The sequence below is a fragment of the Chrysochloris asiatica genome, unplaced genomic scaffold, assembly GCF_000296735.1.
Source record: "Chrysochloris asiatica unplaced genomic scaffold, ChrAsi1.0 scaffold00034, whole genome shotgun sequence".
NCBI classification, from domain to species: domain Eukaryota; kingdom Metazoa; phylum Chordata; class Mammalia; order Afrosoricida; family Chrysochloridae; genus Chrysochloris; species Chrysochloris asiatica.
Genome location: NW_006408552.1, coordinates 16,139,075 through 16,158,000, shown reverse-complemented (window position 1 = coordinate 16,158,000; position 18,926 = coordinate 16,139,075). Strand labels below are relative to the sequence as shown.

Here is an 18,926-nt window from a genome sequence, read left to right as displayed (position 1 = left end):
ACCCTCCCTTTTGGAGGGGTCCCTCCCCTGTGGACAAAAACTCACTATCCCCTAAGTTTCCTTATCTGACCTTTTGCGTTACTGTCATTAATTGGATCCCATGTAGATAAACCCAAAAACACTGCAGTCGATTCCATCTCACAGCGACCCTGTGGGATAGAGTAGAAATACCCCGTGAGGTTTTCGAGACTATAAATATATACAAAAGGTAGACTGCCCCATCTTTCTCCCAAAGAGCATCTGATGAGTTCAAATCACAGGACAATGCTTAACACAGTGCTGTTTTTGGATTAAGCTTTAAAGACGATCGTATTGTAATCATTTTGGATCTTCATAAAAAGCTTCCATGAATCCAGAAAATCTGGATTTTGTGCCAATCTGAAATTGCAGAGAAGGCACCTTGTTGTCACATCTCACTGTTTTGCTATGGACTTAATGCAGGTTTGGATTTGTTTTGTTTATTTCCTTAGACTCACCGTGGAAAGTCCACCTGTCGAATGTTAGCCCTGAGATGACAGGGGTCACCGTGAGTGGCCTGACCCCCGCACGCACCTACCAGTTCCGGGTGTGCGCAGTGAACCAAGTGGGCAAGGGCCAATACAGTGTGGAGACAAGCAGGTACTGTGGGTGTGTCTGTGAGGTATATCCTGGGTCTGAAAGTAAAACGTTTATTCAGTGGAGGAAATGGGTCCGCGCCATCAGCCGGCAAAAAGCTGAGCAGCAGAGGCCATGAGAACGATGGGAAGTGCAGGTTGAGGCTGGCCCAGCTGGGTTTTCCATAATTGTGCTGAGGGAAGTGCTTCAATTTCTCCTGCGGTGCTCTGACTGTGCCTACATGAATTGTCTTCCACAGCATAGCCTTCAGTGAACTGAAAATGAAGAGCTGACACATTCCCCTGCCCTTTATCTAGCCCACCTGCCAGCAGGCGGAAGACAGTGCCACTGTCTCTACAAGCTAACACCACGCAGGGTGTTATAAGAGGAGCTAAACATGTCAGGGATTTGAGCGTGTACGTTTCCCTCCAGAAGTTCAGCGTTTCCGCTCACCCTTCCCTGTCCCCGGGAGAGCTGCTCAGCTTCTATGACTTGATCACATTGCACTGTGCCCTCCCCGACCCACCTGTACTGTCCTCAGGCTTGCATTGCAGACACTGAACTCCAAATGGCTTCTCTTCAAACTGGGAGGTGGATAGGGAACTTACTGAAATAACTGAAGAAAACAGTCTGGACTGAGTTGCAGAGGGTGGACCCTGCCGAGAGCTGGTTCTCCTGGGTTTATTGTCTTGCTAGGGAGTGGGGTGTTGTGGCTCACCGAGGTAGAGTTTGCCACCTCCCACATGGTCCCCGTTGCTTGTTTAACTGACCTGATGTTCTGTCTACATGTTAAGCATTCCACACACATCCTTTCGCATAGAGCAGCTGCGTGCTTTGCTGTTCTTGTTCCCCAATCCAAGGCTCAGTATCCGACCACTTTGAGAATGCTGATGGGTGGGGGTGGTCCATTGTTCCCCAATCCAAGGCTCAGTATCCGACCACTTTGAGAATGCTGATGGGTGGGGGTGGTCCATTGTTCTTGGCATTGTTTTCTCTTTCTCAAATCCTGCCCATCTTGTCTTTCTAGGTTGATGTTACCAGAAGAACCACCCAGTGCTCCTCCGAAAAATATAGTGGCCAGTGGGCGTACCAACCAGTCCATCATGGTCCAGTGGCAGCCACCCCCGGAGACGGAGCATAATGGAGTCCTACATGGGTACATCCTCAGGCAAGTCACGTGGGATCAGACACTTGTAGATAGATGGTTGTCACAAAGAGCCCATGATCTACGCATTTCATTCACTGAGGGTACACACTCAAATGTGTCAAGTCTTTGTGGGTATCCGACCAGGCACAGGGCTTTAGGGAGTGGTGGAGACTAGGGCCAACTGAAGCCACATTTAACCATCCAGTGTGTGTGTGTGTGTGTTTTTGAGAGAGAGAGAGAGAGAGAGAGCTCGTCTCAGGAGAGATGTTTTAGCAGGAGAATGGGTGTGAGGCGTGTCTGGATCTTCATTATAAATATTTCCACTCTATTCCAGTCCTTACTGGGAACATGTATAGTAACGCCTGAAAAGTTTACAACCTGCCACAGAAGGAACACTCAAATGTTTTCCACTGAAACACACAATAGGAAAACCGTAAGACCACACCATGTCAAAGGTGGAAATTTTGCAAGAGTTGGAAAAACAAGGCAGTCTTGTTGAGCTCTGGTTCTCATAGATTTTACTAAGGACAGCCAGTGCTATGGCATCCTCTCTGACTCATGGCGCCCCCATGTGTGTCACAGTCGAACTGCACTCTAATGATCTTCCAGTGGCTGATTTTTCACAAGTAGATCACCAGGCCTTTTTTCCGAGGTACCTCTGGGTGGGCTTGAACTTCTAACCTTTCAGTTAGCAGCACCCAGAGACTCCATTATTCAGTATGCTGTTGTTGTGTGCCATGGAATCAAGATTCCAATTCACCACGACCCTATAGGAAGAATAGAACTGCCCCATAGGGCTTTGTCATCTGTGTAGCTGGAGCCCTAGTGGTGCCGTGGATTAAGAGTTAGACTGCTAAGGGAAAGGCCGGAGGTTTAAACCCACCAGCCGCTCTGCAGGAGAAAGATGATGCTGTCTTCCATAAAGATTGACCACCTCAGAAATTCTATGGGGCAGTTCTACACTGTCCCTACAGGAATCGACTCAGCGGCAATGGGTCTGGTTAGGGTTTTTAATCTGTATGGGAGCAGACCACCAGTGTGCTCGAACTGCAACCTTTAGGTTACCACCCCAGTGCTTAATCACTGCACCACCAGGGCTCCTTTGATTAAAAGAACCGGTGTCTTTAACTTCACAGGGATCGGATTGTATGTATTGTTATTCAGCTGTTACTATACTAGAATGCTGCTCTGTATCGCCAACTCTTCTCCAGTTTCCAAGGAGATCAAAAAATGTACATTTTTCACATAAAATAATCTCACCATTCCAGTCCATTCTGAAACAGAGGCAAGGCAGATCTGACACTGGCATCTGTAGGCCAGGTGTGGTCCTGGGGGAAGGTGGAGGGGTATCAGTGTGTTACCTCCCTGCCACATGGGGACTGGGGTGGGGCAGGCTTTGGTGAAGGTCAAGAAAACAACCCCCAGACAATGCAGTTGTACTTGGGAGGAGGAAACTGCTGATTTTAAACTGGCCACAGCTGTGATGACTGTGGAGGGTTTGTTGTTGTGAGACATCAAAGGAAAACAATCTTGCAGAATTCAAGGATCACGATGTAGTTTGTCCTGATGGAAGGCATCCTAATGCACAAGCGAACTCAATTTTTAATTGTAGTAAAATATATACTTATGGAGTCCTGGTGTGACACTGTGGGATAAACACTAGACCACAAACACTGAACCTTGCGGTTCAAATCCACCAGCCACTCCTTGGAAACCCTATATAGGGTCACTGTAAGTCAGAACCAACTCAATGGCACTCAACAGCAACAACATATATATATATATATGTAATGTTGTTATGTGCCTTAGAGTTGGTTCTGACTCATAGCAACCCTGTACAGGGTTTCCGAGGCTGTGAATCTTTACAGGGGCAGAAAGCCTCATCTTTCTCCCGCGGAACAACTGGTAGTTTCGAACTGCTGACCTTGTGGTTCACAGCCTGATTCATAACCACTATACTACCAGAGCTCGTTTTATATATATATAAATCCCTGGTGATGCAGTGGGTGAAGCATTGGGCTGCCAACTGCAAGGTTGGCAGTTGAAACCCACCAGTCACTCTGAGGGAGAACAACGAGGCAGTCTGCTTCTGTAAAGATCTAGAATCTTAGAAACCACACGGGGGGCAGTTCTACCCTGTCCTGTAAAGTTGCTGTGAATCAGAATGGACTCCGTGACTGGGTTTGGCTTTTGTTTGAGTTATTAGTGTGTTTGTGGCACAACAGTGAAGTGCTCAGCTGCTAACCGGAGGTCTGCAGTTTGAACCCACCTGCTGGCTCCCTGGAAGAAAGTCCTGGCGATCTGCTCCACAAAGACTTACAGCCTAGGAAACGCTATGGGGCAGTTCTACTCTGTTACATGGGGCCATGAAGGGTCAGAATCGGCTCCACAGCGCCAGACACCAACCATCATTTGCTCCTCAGGTGTTTTTTTTTATCTGTTCATGTGTCCATCACCCCCAATTCCCTACCCTCAATTCCCTGCCCTCCCTAAGTGGTTCCAATGCCATTCATGGGTTTCAGGAAGTCTGGAATTAGCATGCGCAACCCTCTTTTGTCTCCCCACCCCTAAGTGTCCTTCCTTGTTTCAAAGAAAGGTGATCAAAATATGGGAAGCCTAGCCCATGAGCATGTATGCAAGCTCTAGTACCTGAGTCACTGAAGAAGTTTCAGAAATAATTCCCAGGATGGTCAGTGGCCTGAGTGTCCTTCCGTCCCGAGAACAGCCTCATGCTTCCTACTGCTCCAAGCCGGGCTTTTCCTGCGGATCTGTACCTGTTGCTCCTTGCTGCAGTCTTAGCTGATATGACTTTTTGTTTTCTGCTTTTCAAGATTGTCATCAACCGCCCAGGCCCCTGCTAACAGCCCTCTGCGCCCCTGCTGCCAACTGCCTCTTTCCAACTCGTGGAGGGAAAGTTTTCCCAGGCTAAGCTGTCAAACCAGGCTTTAAAAGTCAGCTCCGGGCACAGAGAGTCATAATAAACCTTTCTGATGATACCCGGCCACGTGGTTCTATTTTGCAGGTTTATGACCATTAAAAGGATTTTACGGGGATGGTGTCAGTGGACTTGAGTGCTGGCAACTGAGGGCAGCTGTATTTTAGGGGCTTAAATCCATCAAGCTCTGAAATGAGGGTGCACTACTCCAAGGCCTGTGAGTATCAAAGTATCCAGAAATGAAGGCCCTGTGCTCTTATGGATATGCTAGGAAACATCTGCGAATCACCCTGGGGTCTACAAATCTGAGCTGTGTTTGCGAATGTGTATCCTCAGGGGTATGAGCCAGTTGAGCTCCAGCAGTCTGTTCGTAAGAATCACAAAATGAAAATGAATCACCCGTGTAACTCTGGCCCTAAGAAGTAGTCCAGATGCGTGCACAGTAATCAAATATTTATAGCAATGGCTAGGGTGTTTCTTTGAGAAGAGCAGAGGAGTTGTGTCCTTTAAAAACATCCTCCTGATGATTTCCATGTAAAAAATCATCATGTGTTGGCCAAGATGATCTTCCGGGCAGCTTATTCCACCAGTGAGGAAACAATTGCCTGGCTCTGCTGAGGCCTTTGTAAGACATCTTAAGGACTCCTGGTGTGGCACCGTGGGTTAATGCACCAGACTGCAAAGCCGTTTGAACTGCAAGGTCGGCAGTTCAAGCTCACCAGCTGCTCCTTGGAAACCCTATTACAGGGTCACTATGGGTCAGAACTGACTTGACAGCACTTCACAACAACAACAACAACAATGGTTACAAAAGCACACTGAGCAGCGAGAAAGGAGGAGCCTAGCTACCTGCCTGTTCCCAAGAGATGAATTACCCTCTTGCTTCGGCTCTGTAGCCTGGGTGGGTTTACAACCCAGAGTGATCTCCTACCTATGTTGTAGTAGAAAAACATGGTTGTCCAAAAACAGAATCTTTCAGGTTGCTGCATATTATTACAGCTCTCCCACGTGCGCTGTTTCATTTCCTTCTGCCACAGCCCCGTGGAACGCCACTATTACCGTCCTCATTTCATTGGTGGTATTGGCAGTTACACTGCGTCAACCCCAACTCATAGTGACCATGGTGTCTCCAGAGTACATGAGTCGAAGTCTTGCCATCCTTGCCATTCTGGTTGCTATCTTCTGGAACAGATTCGTGTGTTCTTCTGAAACTGCATGATATGTTCAGTGTTTTTTGCCAACACCACTACTTACTGCATCCATTCTTTTTCTCTTATCTTTTTGCATTGTCCAACTTGAATGTGCATAGTTGAAAAGACCCTGGCTTGAGTCAGATGCACCTTAGTTCTCAAAGTGGCATCTTTGCTTCTTAACACCTTAAAGAGGTCTTTTGCAGCAGATTTGTCCAATGGAGTACATCATTTAATTTCTTTGACTGCTACTTCCATCTTTCATGAGTGTTGACTGGATCGAAATCAAGGCTCACAGAACGTGAGAATTTGCCTGAGACTACAAGTAGCTGAGCAGGATGCAAGTCTTAAGTCTTCTGATGCTGAGTTTTGCACTTTTCCCAGGAGCAAATGTATATGGTGATGGGCCCCCGTGAGTGAGTTCTTCTTAAGAGGATGAACTCTTGTAAATAGTCCTAGGTACCACCTACCTGTCAGGTACTCTGGTGTCTTGGGCAGGTGCAACTTGACCAGTCAATATGGTGCCTGCTTACATGATACACAGCCTTAAGTGTGTTGATTTGCTAATCTTCGGTGAGCAATTTCATGTGAGTTTCAGTGCACCTTTGACGTGGTGGAGGACAGGTGACATTGTACACTGTAGATTGGCTGTTGTTGCTAGGTACCGTCCAGTGGGTTCTGACCCAGAGCGACGCCATATACAAAAGAAGAAAGAACAGCTGGTTCCTGAGCCATCCTCACCATTGTGACGTTTCAGCCCATTGCAGTAGCCACTGTCAGTTGGGCCTTTGTGGACTGTGCTCACGGGGTCATTTAGCCCGGGATCTCTGAGGGAGCACTGAGCTCATGCTTTCCTTTTCCCTGATGGCTCTTCAGCTGTCTCTGTTCCATTTAAGTCCTTTGCCTGGAGATGGGGAATCCCAGTGGGAATGCCTTCCACATGTACTGTATCCTATATCCCATACCAAGCTAAAGAGCCCTGGTGGTACAACACTTTAGCACTTGGCTGTTAATCAAAAAGCTGGTGGTTGGAACCCACATAATGGTTCCGCAGAAGAAAGACCTGGTGTTCTGCTCTCCTGAAAATAATCACTTTGGAAACCCTACAGGGCAGTTCTCTGTCCTGCAGACTTGCTATGAGTTGGAATTGACTCCATAGCACACAGCAGCAGCAATACACCATGCCAAGCCTCCCTCCCAGCAACCATTGCCTGGAGGGCCATCTTGTCATATAAATGAACTTCGCACCCTGGCTGGCTACAGGTAGCTCAGGAACAGACTGCTGAGAGTTGGTATCAGAAGTTGATGGATAGGGAACCAAAGTGTGACTTGATAAATGATCCCACAGCGCTTCCATTTATGCCCAGCATGGAAAAACAGCACTTCCCTTGCTGCCTCCCCTGCTGGTCTGGGCTCTGTGCCAGTGGCAGGCCTGAGGAGTCCCCACCCCCACTGCCTTGTTGTCCCAGAGCTACTGATCTTTGTCATTTATTCTCTCTGTCCAGCATTCTGTAAGGAGTGGGGATAAAGAGAAGTCTCAGAAAATCCCGATTTTCATGAAGAAGCTTTGGGACTATGCCCCCTTACTGCTTCCTTAGCCATTATTGTCTTTGGGAAGCCGTTCTACATTAATAAGCCTACAGGTCTGGCTGGGTTTTCCCCCCACAAAAGTAGTAGCCTTATTGATGCCTAAGGTTCGAATTTCAGGCCCTACCTTGCTTGGTGCTAAGGAGCTTTGTTCCTGTTGGCCAGCATGGTTAACTACTCTGGGATGTGCAGGGCCCCAGGGACAGAACTTGGAGCCCCCTCGTGCCTTACAGGTTGAGCTGACTTCCTGCTGCTGCTCGGTTTGTCATCACACGTAGATCTTTTCCCTTTTGCACATAGCACACAGCGGCATTTTCCCTGGGCAAGGGCCTACCCCTGGATAGGTGTGAGATGCTTTTGGAAGTTGCTGAGGTGAGGAAATGGGAGGGGGAGGACTTCGTAAATGGCTCAGGGGTGCCGATCCAGAAAAGGGCTACTTTTATAAACATTGCCAACTAAAATAGTGCTGTAAGATTATTCCATCTCCAGTTTGGATTTTTAAGGGTATCATGTTAAAGTAGACGCTCAACTTAAGAAGGTAGATTCATCTAAAGAGATAGAGTAACCCGGTGGCTTCCAAAGGGGTCATCAGGCAGAGGAATGATAATGAGGATGGCACAGAACTGGGCAGTGTCTCATTCTGTGTACACGGAGTTGTGCTATGAGCTGGAACCCACCGAATGGCACCTTACAACTACAAGTGCACAATTAATGCATCGCCTTTGTAAGGAATGCAACTTTAAATTTCAGCACTTTGTTCATGAACGAATGCATTACACGTGTGCTCTCTAGATCCTCTAACATGCAATTTTATGCTTAGTATACGGAGTCCTGGTGTGGCGCTGTGGGCTAATGCGTCAGACTGCAAAGTTGTTTGAACTGCAAGGTCAGTGGTTCAAGCTCACCAGCTGTTCCTTGGAAACGCTATATAGGTTTGCTATGGGTTGGAATAGACTCGACAGCACATAACACACACCAACATACTAAGTAAATTATACCTCAAGTATACTAGCAACAGTTTGATGGGCTGCTAACCCAAGGATGGGTACCTTGAACATTCCAGCAGTACCACAGAAGAAAGGTCTGGCAATCACACCCAAGAGAACCCTATGGAGAAGTTTGCCATGAGTTGAGAGCCAACTCAGCAGTTAACTACAGAAGCATTCTACTAGTAGTACTTTAGGACTTCTGGTGTGGTGCTGTAAGATAAGCACTGGGCTGGTAACCACAAGGTCGGTGGATCAAACCCACCAGCTGCTCCTTGGCAACCTTCTACAGGGCCACTACAAGTTGGAACGTACTCGATAGCACTTAATAACAACAACAATACTTATCAAAGCCGCTTATTCTGATTCAAGATGCACTGGGGGCAGGTCTAGGATTCCCAGGTAGACGGGGAGTCAAAGGCTCCCTCGGTGTCTCGTGTCTTTTTTCCCACATTTCAGAATTATAAGAGGAAAGCATTTCTCCAGGTGATTTATAGCCACACCCCAATAAAAATTATGGCTGGAAGTTTGGGTCTAAGACATTATCTTTCCTAGAAAAGTTGTATTTACAAAGCTATCATTTTTCCTCAGCCATAAAATAGTTGAAACATGAATTCCATTTTGCTCAGGGCTCAGAAGCCTTGTGAGATTAAATTACACTTTGGTTTAACCATTGAATCAAGTCCCTGAGTAGCTCAAACAGCTAAGCACTGAATTCTTTAGCCAAAAGGTTGGAGGTTCAAATCCAGTCAGCAGTACCTTGGAAGAAAAGCCTGGCAACCGACTTCTGAGTCATTGAAAACCGTCTAGAGCACAGTTCGACTAGACAGAAATTAACAACAGTCATTGAAGTTGGAAGTCATAGGGCTGACCGGGGACCCTGGTTGCGCAGTGGTCAAGGCTCGAACCCCCCTCCAGCTCTGTGGGAGAAATACCTGGTAATAGACTCTTATGAAGATTTCAGCCTAATCCCAGTGTATGTGTGGGTGAGAAAAAAAGAGTTGTTTCCAGCTCTCAACAGGAATTGTTGAGACTCTTACATATTTTCAAACTGCTGTTTGTATAACCAGCTTGAAAATATTTCTAAGACAATGTTTTCAGAAGCAAAAACATGTACAGCTTCTACTTATGAACAGTAATTCTAAGTTTTCAGTTTTACAACAACAACAAAAATATGTGAATGAGAAAAAGTATATATAATTTATTTCGTTGATAAACTGGAACTCTGAACAGACTTATTTTTAATATACTCTCTTTTTCAAGAATGGAGAAGTTCCCCTTACATATGTGAATGAAAAAAAATGTACACATTTTCAGCTATCGATGCACAGACAATATTAAAACGTTTCTTTGTTTCCATTTACGGGAAAGTTCCCAGGTGGATTATATGGATAAGAAAATTAATATTCGTTGTAAAAAAAAAAAGAAAAAATTTCAGCCAAGGAAACCCTCTGGGACAGTGCACCTCTGTCACATGGGGTTGCTATGGGTGGGAATCAACTGGGCAACACACAACATGGGCTATGATAAAAGGATCACTGGTGGTACAGTGGTTAAAGCACTTGACTGCTGACTAAAAGGTCAGCAGTTCTAATCCACCATCAGCACTGAGGGAGACAGATGTGGCAGGCAGCTTCTGGAAAGACCACAGTCCTGGAAACCACTGGGCAGTTTTACTCCGTCCTACAGGGTCGCTGTGCATCTTTCTTGTTCCTCTAACTGCACAACCCCTGGTTCGAGCAATTTCCTGCCATCATCCAGAATTCCTTTCTGCTACAGGTACCGCTTGGCTGGCCTGCCTGGGGAGTACCAGCAGAGGAGGATCAGCAGCCCGGAGGTGAACTACTGCCTGGTAACTGATCTGATTATCTGGACACAGTATGAAATCCAGGTGGCAGCTTACAATGGTGCTGGCCTGGGTGTGTTCAGCAGAGCTGTGACCGAGTATACCTTACAGGGAGGTAAGCTGGCTTCCTCACAGGGCTGGTGGGGGCCTCCACATTCTCTGCTGGAGAGCAGGGTGTACGGAAGGTGATGGTTAGAAATTAAAGCAGAGTGGTCCATTCTCGGCAGAGCATCACTACATGTTTTACATGCTCTCATTGTATTCCCGAACCATAGCGATAGTCTAGAAGGGAAACAAGGAAGGCCCTAGCTGCTGGTGGTACTGTGGGTATATCATCGGACTGCTAGTTAAAAGGTTGGTGGTTCAAATCCACCAACCACTCTGAGGGAGAAAGACCCTAGACAGGGTTGCTATGAGTTGGAATTAACTGCATAGGGATATATCTAGAGGGTACTAACCCTAACTGCCAACCTTGCAGTTCAAACGGCTTTGCAGCCTGGCACATAGACCCTATGTTGTTAAGTACTGTGGAGTTGGTTCCGACTCATAGTGACCTTGTACAGGGTTACAGGGTTTCTGAGGCTGCAAATCTTTACAGGAGCAGAAAGCCTCACCTTTCTCCCACGGAACAGCTGGTAATTTCGAACTGCTGACCTTGAGGTTAGCAGCCCAATTCGTAATCACTACACTACCAGACCCTGTGTTGTTGTTAAGTGCAGTTGAGTCAATTCCGACCCATAGCGACCCTGTGTAGGGTGTCCATGGTTCCAGCTCACCAGCTGCTCCTCAGAAACCCTAGACAGGGCCGCTATGGGCCGGAATCGACTGGATGGCACTTAACAACAATAACATAGGGTCGCTCCAGACTTGTGACACTGTAGGATCAGTGCAGGACTCTGAACCATAAAATCAGTTCAAACCCACCAGCAGCTCCTCAGAAACCCTATTCAGCATGAGTCAGAACTGACTCGATAGCACTTAACAACCACAACCTAGGGCTGCCAAGAGTCAGAAAGACCTCAACAGCGGTAGGTTTTAAGAAAAGGAAGTACCTAAATGAGTCCTGGCATGGCACTGTAAGGTAAGTACTCAACCATAAGGTCAGGTTGAACTGCAAGTTTGGTGGTTCAAACTCACCAGTCACTCCTCGGAAACCCTATATGGGTCAGAACCGATTCGAAGGTACTTAACAACAACAAATATATCCTCTTGTTGACAAGTTCTGTGTCCTTGGGATGGTTCCACCTGGAATTATTGTATGTTCCACTGCAAAGCTTGCTGGGGCCACCTCCCTGGTGTGGTGAATGATCTCCACAGACAATGATGATTCAAGCACGGTTTCCATACTGCAGTTGCGTTGTTGGTGCTAGAATTTGCAATGTGATGTTTGGGGGTTTTGTTGGTTTGCTTGCTTTTTTCAATAACTGAAAGCAAGCTAGATCAGTAAAAGCTTCCCTTCCCTATAAACAAATGACCAAGAAGAATGTCATAAAAGCAGTGGGTCTTCAGTAAATGTGCCAAGCCCCAACTCCATTACCTTGAAGATTTCTCCCTCATCTTCTTCTTCCATTGTGCTCATGGGGGCTGAGTCTGGGGCCCCTAGAAGAGTTGAACCTTTGAGCCTCACAGGCCTAGCATGATTGTTGCATGTGGGAATAACAGACTTTTCTAGACGTGACCCCAGGGGCCCTGTGGCTGTCCCAATCCTTGTCTGGGAAAGTCATTTTTCCACCAGATCAAAACCCCCTTCTCATGCACTGCCAGCGTGTACCCATGATGGTTCGCAGGTGTGATTTTTATTTGCTCAGCTATTTTCATTGCTAGCTGGCCCTGACCTTTCTCAAATGATAGGTTTCTAACTGCCCACTTTTCTCCTCAAATCAGGCCTGCGACCTAATGTTCCTTGATATTACACGCTGTTATTATCATCCCTTATTGATTGGCTGCCTGTTGTCATCAGAGAGCCCATAAATCCTCTTTTATAAATTAACTGGAGTCGGCAACGCTTCCCCAGTAAACAGCAGGAATATTTAAAGTCTGGGATGGCCAAGGAGAACCCGCTGGGCCACTGAGCAAGTATTTCAGGATCGCTTGCTGGAAAACAAAGATTGTCGAAAACCTACGCCAGGAGCGTCTGGTTTAATGCATTTAATAAAATGACAGTAAATTTGGAAACACTTCCGATGATTAGGGAGGCCTGATGGTGCAGTGGGTTAAGCCCCTAGCTGCAACCCTCAGGATGTAACAGAGCTCTTCCCATTTCCTCCCTGTGTTTCTGTTTCCATTCCTCCTTTCCTGTCCCAGGAGGAGCATCTTCTCTGGGTAAATGCTGCCCTTTGGATTTCATATGGGTGATTGTTCTAAAGAGTGTGCCCCTCCCTGGTCTGAGTGTTCACCCTATGGGTCTGTCTGTGTTTTGGCTTACATTTAAGCTGGTGGGGGTAGAGGTGGGTAAGTTCACTTCTAAACCTTAAGAGTATCTAAAGGAGTCCCAGTCTCTATCAGACCAGTAAACCTGATCTTTTTTTGTGAGTGTGTGATTTTGAGTTTTGTTCCACCTTGTTCTCCCACTCTACCCAGTACGTTCTAACGCCATCCCCTTCAGAGCAGACAGCAGTGGCAGCCGGGCACCATCTAGTTCTTTGGGTCTGAGGGTGATAGGGGAACAAAACTAAAAGTCATAAGACAGACCAGGCTTACAGCTGTCAGAGCTAAGTCATCTGCCCCCCTGAGTGTGTGACATGGAAGAGGAAGAGGGGTGCACAAAGCCCAGTGCACCCAGCAGGTCCAGGCACTCCTGGTGGGAATGTCTGTTGCTCCTGGCTTGAATCAGGCGATCCATTCTGCTGTGAGGTTTCTGAAAAGCAGCTTGTCCTCACACATGTCTGTGCTCAGGAAGGGGGTACCCAGCTTCCCTCACACTTCGTACCATGGACCCTGTGAGAGGCAGAACCTGGCAGGGAGGCCTTGTTCTGAGGATCGCAGGTTTTCCATCTCATTGCACTTAAGTCCTTCTCTATTCACTGAAGATACTGTGTTTTCCTTCTCTGACACTTTTATGACTCTCGTAGGTTTTACTGTTATAACTTTCTAATAAGATTGTCAATGCCCCCAAGAAAACCACCGGAACTTGCTGGAGTCAGCCAGCAATTTGCATGCCCTTTGCAGGCCCTGACCCTAACTGCCTTGTAGTTTCCAGTAGGCACCTGCCCGCCTGGCCCCTCCAGGATACCTTGGGTGGAGAATGCTCATTGATGTGAGTGTTGGGGCATCTCCCATGGGCATGGGAGGCTTTGTCCCCAGCTTGGCTCCTATACCTGCTTGGATAAGTCGGGGCTCAGGTGACCCCAGATTAGGCTCTTCTCCCCCGCCTCGGCACAGACCTACGGCGTTCACCCATGTCTGATTGTCATTAAGCCACAGTCACCCACACCATGGTGGAGCAGGATGGAGCAGGCATATTAATTCTGTCCTTGAATTGCTGCTGCTTGCAGTCCAGACAGGAGAGGAAGACCAACCCCAGAGTCGGGAGGAGAGGCCACATGCAGAGGGTCAGTCAGGGTCTGGGGTGGAGACAAGAACAGACTGAGCAAAAGGTGAGCTCGTCAGGTGATGAATCAGAATGAACAGTGACAGCCAGGACCCCTGGATAACTTAGGGAGATGGAGGCTGGCATTCACACACATCCACTTGTCCTTTCTGGAGCTCCATCCAAGCTCTCTCCCCACACTTACTACTTAATGAACTTCAGGAAACACACTTAACCTTTGTGGGCCTCAACCTTTCCCTTTGTGGAACTCTGACATTTATATCCGCCCTGGCCACATTGAGGGTAGCTGGGAAGGAAGATCGAGCATTCTATGCGTAAAGGTTCAGAAAATAGGAGGCAATGTTATTCAAATACCCAGGGGTGATGCTCTCTGGTTTTGTTTTGGTATCCCCCCCACCCCCTCCTGCAACAACTACAAATACCTACTCCAGTTTTGAATGTCTCTAAGGTAGACACCAGCCATTCTGAGGGAGAAAGATGAATCCACCAGCTCCCATATAGATTTACAGTTTCAGAAACCCTATATAGAGTCATTGTGAGTCAGAATTCAATTGATGGTGGTGGGTTTAGTTTCTTTGTTTGGATAATAAGGAACTTTCAGTGGCTCCGCAGCTAGCTGAAAGATCAGTGGTTCAAACCCACCAGCCACTCTGGGGGAGAAAGATGAGGCTGTGTGCTCCTGTACAGTTTTTCAGTCTCAGAAAACCTATTTAGGGTCCTGCTGTAGGATAAGCACCAGACTGCTAGCCACAAGGATGGTGATTCAAAGCCACGTGGAAACCCTATACAGTGTTGCTATTAATCAGAATTGACTCTACAGCACTTTAACAACAACAACAACAACATGAATCAAACTGGATCCTAGTGTGGCACTGTAGGATAAGCACTGGACTGCTAACCACAAGGTCAGCAGTTCAAATGTACCAACCACTCCTTGGAAACCTATACAGGGTTGCTATGAGTTGGAACTGGCTCAACAGCACTCAGTAGCAACAACAGTGAGTCAAAAGGAGTCCCAGTATGGCATTATAGGATAATCACTAGACTACTAATGGCAAGGCCAGTGTGGTTCAAACTTACCAATCATTCCTTAGAAGTCCTCTACAGGATCACTATGAGTCGGAACCCACTCCAAGACACTTTACAATAACAACGAGTCAGAACTGATTTGATGTCCATGGGTTTCGTTTGTTATTTTATTGGGGGAAGGATAGTAGGAGGAGGGGCCCTGGTGGCTCAGTAGTTAAGCACTCAGTGGCCAACCAAAAGATCAGCAGTTTAAACCCATCAGCCACCCCAAGAGAGAAAAGATGTGGCAATCTGCTTCTGTAAAGACATGCAGTCTTGGAAACCCTGTGAGCCATTGCACTCTTTTAGAATCGTCTTGACAGTGAATTGTTTTCTGGTAGCCTTGGCACAGAAAGAGATGTGGAGTCAAAATCAAACAGAGGGCATTCCGACATAGATGTGAGCACCTACTGTGTATTCCGTCTGAGTCAAGCCCCAGGCCACAGCCAGGATCATTGTTGTTGTTGTTAATGATGCTACTGTTGAGTCAATTCTGACTCAGTTCCCAATACACAAGGGAAGTTCAAAGTTTGTGGGAAAATTCCAGTATCTTTCAGTTCCATTTGTCCACGAGCTTTTTGAAGCTGCCTGGTACCATCCAATTAAATGCTGCCTGGCCCTGAGCTATTCTTCAGTATCCCTGGTGAGTGCATGCTTGAAGCCACAGTGTGTTCTGAGCACCTTCCAACCCAGGGGCTCATTGCCCAACACAGTACCAGGCGCTGCTCTGATTTTTAGAATGAAATCACCAGGTCTTTCTTCCTCTTCTTTCTGAGTCTGGAAGCTCCGCTGAGACCTGCCCTCCATGGTGACCCTGGTGATCATTGAAATATCATGGTAATATAGCTTCCAGCATCCCAGCAGCCTACTGTCTTCCCTCAGTGTCTGTGTTTCCTCTTCCCTTTAACAAGGACACCCCTCAGATGGGATCAGGACCCTCCCTATACCAGTGTGACCTCAGCTATATGACAATATCTGCAACACAAAACTCACCTCCACCTTTACCCCCATGTGATTTTTGTCATATCCTCTACCAATTTCTGAGGGTTATATGCATGGGTGTGTTATGTGGGGGGAATACAATTGTTGAAACTGCAACCCGATAGCTCTCTCAAGGCTGAGACTTCCTGGGGCCCCTTGAAGCCCCTCAGCTCAGTGCATGCTTGAAGCCACAGTGTGGCCACATGGGGTGGGGGGCAAGCACCTCTCTCAGCTACTTGTGGTGTGCCAGGGCTGTTAGTGATAATGGTTAAGAACGCCTGGAAGACTGATTAGGTTCTTGAAGATGGAAAGGGAGTAATTAAGATGCCTGTATCTTAAAGGGAAAATGGATAACTTGTGAAATTAATAATTTGTCAGCTCAATTTGATAGGAATGATTGGAATGTATATAAATCTAATTCTGCAATCTATCGAGAGATCCCTACATTATTAGCAAGCAGGAAATACTCTGTCATGGGAGAAGTCAAACTTCTGTACAATTTCCTCTTCTCTCCTGCAGCCAAGTGGCAAGCTGGACCCATCAGGGAGGGAGAGGTATCTGTTTGGACTGCAATAAGACTCTTTGCTTTCGGTTCCTCTTGAGAAGGTACCAGAGGTGGGAAGTGATGGGATGGCTCCACAGCTTGTAACTTGTGAGATGAAAGGCACGCGAAAGAACTTATAATTGAAGCAGTGTCCGTGCAGGGACTGGACTGGGAGCACATACAAGCCCCTGAATGTCCTTGGTACCAGTCCTGGAAACAGACACCACAAAGCTGGCTGCCTCAGGAGGAGGCTCTAATTTCTGGTGGGTTTCCTTCAAGGCAGTTCCTTAATCAAGACAGGAAAGTTATTTCACCCTGGAGCTCAGCACCATTTGATATTGGTCCCTGGAGTAGTTTGAACCCACTACAGTCTTGGTGTGAAGTCCTGGTGTGGCACTGTAGGATAAGCAGTGGATCTCAAGGTTGGTGATTCAAACTCACCAGCCACTCCTTGGAAACCTATACAGAGGAATGCTATGAGTGGGAAGCAACTTAACAGTACTAACAACAACAACAGTTGTGGTGTGGTGCTGTAGAATAAGCACTGGACTGCAAACCACAAGGTCAGTAGTTCAAACCCACCAGCCGCTCCTGGAAAACCCTATTCAAGATCATTAGGAGTCAGAATTGACTCAATGGCACTTAACTACAACAGTCTTGGAAAGGAGTGAGGTGGCTCCGTAGGATAAGCACTGTACTGCAGATCACAAGTCTGGCAGTTCAACTCACCAGCTGCTGCTCTGCGGGAGAAAGATAAGGCTTACTGCCCCCACGAAGATCACAGCCTTGGAACCCCTATAAACCCCTAGGGACACTATGAGTCAGAACCAACTCAGTGGCACTTTACAGCAACAACAGTAATCTATCTATTACTTTGTTAACCTGTCCAAGATATTGTGGTGGCACAATGAGTTAAGTGTTGGGCTGCTAACCACAAGGTGGGTGGTTCGAAACCACCAGCAGCTCTGAGGAAGAAAGATGAGGCTCTCTGCTCCTATAAAAATGACAACCTAGAAAACCCTACAGGGCATTTCTAGTCAGTCACATGGGTCACCTCGAGTCAAAAATCAGCGACAAGAAGACACACCATATTTTGTTTTTCAATCTTACCATTAAGGAGACTTAAGAAAGTTCATGGGGAAATTCCATTATCTTTTTATTTTGAACTTTTCAAGTGTGAATTGGATGAAGGTTGACATAGCAGATCATCCATTTTACATTTTCACAAATGGTCCACGTTGTTTCCTCTCAATGATCGCAGTCCCCTCCATGGAAGCTCATTTTATCCTTCTTTCCTGTGTTTCTGGTTTCTAGTTCTCCTTCTGCCTCCACCCCTCGGAACTTTGTTCTTATGTAAGTGCTGCATTTTGATCACTAATGGCCATTCTCTGATGTGGGTCCGTCTCCCCCATATATACCCAGTTTTGAACCGCTGTCTACTGTGTGGGTGAATGTTGATCCATGGGATGAGTTCAGTTCCAGACCTGAAGGAGACTAAGGACCATGGTCTTTTTTTTTTTTTTTTTTTTTTATGATTTTGAATTTTCATTTTCCATTCCACATTTCACCGCCTTTTTGAATCCCCTGCATATTGCTGAGCTACATTGAAAACGTACCGTTTGTCAATTTCAAAGTTCTCAGTATAGACTAAAGCCATGGACATGAATGCATTCATTAATATAAACTCCCAAACCTCCCTGACTTTCCATAACTTTCTTTCATCCCCCACCCCCCATTATCTTGTCCTCCAATCCCATTTAATAGATTTTATTACCAGTACCTCCATGACCTTTTCTGCTAAAGGCAGTTTAAAATGCAGCATATTAACTTACAAATTCAGCAGCATTGTTCTTGTATGGTTTCAGTCAAGTGAACTTTCAGGGGCCGAGAGAAAAGGTTGGCTCTGTCAATAGTGCTGTGACCCTAATGTGACAGCACCCTTGGGACCCACTCTTGGTATTTCATGGAGGATGGCCCATCATGAAATGGAAAATGACTTAAATTGGCTGGATCATTTCTTGCACCCTGCCTCCTAGAATCAATGGACTTTTGATTTCAAGTGGGGGAGGGGAGGGAAACAAAAGAAGATGACCTGACCTTAGAGGGGAATGCCCAGTCTAACTAGAAGCATTTTCTTACTGCCAACTCTGACTTTAGCAACTTTCTAACCATTTTGTTGGGAGGGAAAACTCTGTAGTTTTTGAAGCAATCAGAGTTTCAAAACTGGGTATTGATGGAGAGTTCAGGTTACAGACTCAGCGTGTTTAAAAAAATGGTCACATGACCATGAAAAGACACATGAACATTTCAGATGAGCCCGGAGCATGGAATCATCGACACTGTTCAAATGGAAATACACAATAGATTACGGTGATCTAAAATAAACTGGTGGGGATCAACAGCCTTCAATGTCTTCGATATACCCATTAAGAGGTGGGTGTTGATTTTTCCATATAGAGTCCAAAGATAAATTATACTATACATCATCATTTTGTTCA

At 46.5% G+C, this 18,926-nt stretch overlaps 1 protein-coding gene across 1 annotated transcript in view; it reads left to right on the top strand.

Annotated features, from left to right (window-relative positions):
- SDK1 (sidekick cell adhesion molecule 1) overlaps positions 1-18,926 on the top strand; it is a 774,959-nt gene that overhangs the window by 516,216 nt on the left and 239,817 nt on the right. The window contains exons 15-17 of the mRNA XM_006859873.1: positions 471-618; positions 1,622-1,762; positions 10,219-10,400. Of these exons, the coding sequence (XP_006859935.1) occupies positions 471-618; positions 1,622-1,762; positions 10,219-10,400 (471 nt within the window). The remainder of the gene's footprint in view (positions 1-470; positions 619-1,621; positions 1,763-10,218; positions 10,401-18,926) is intronic.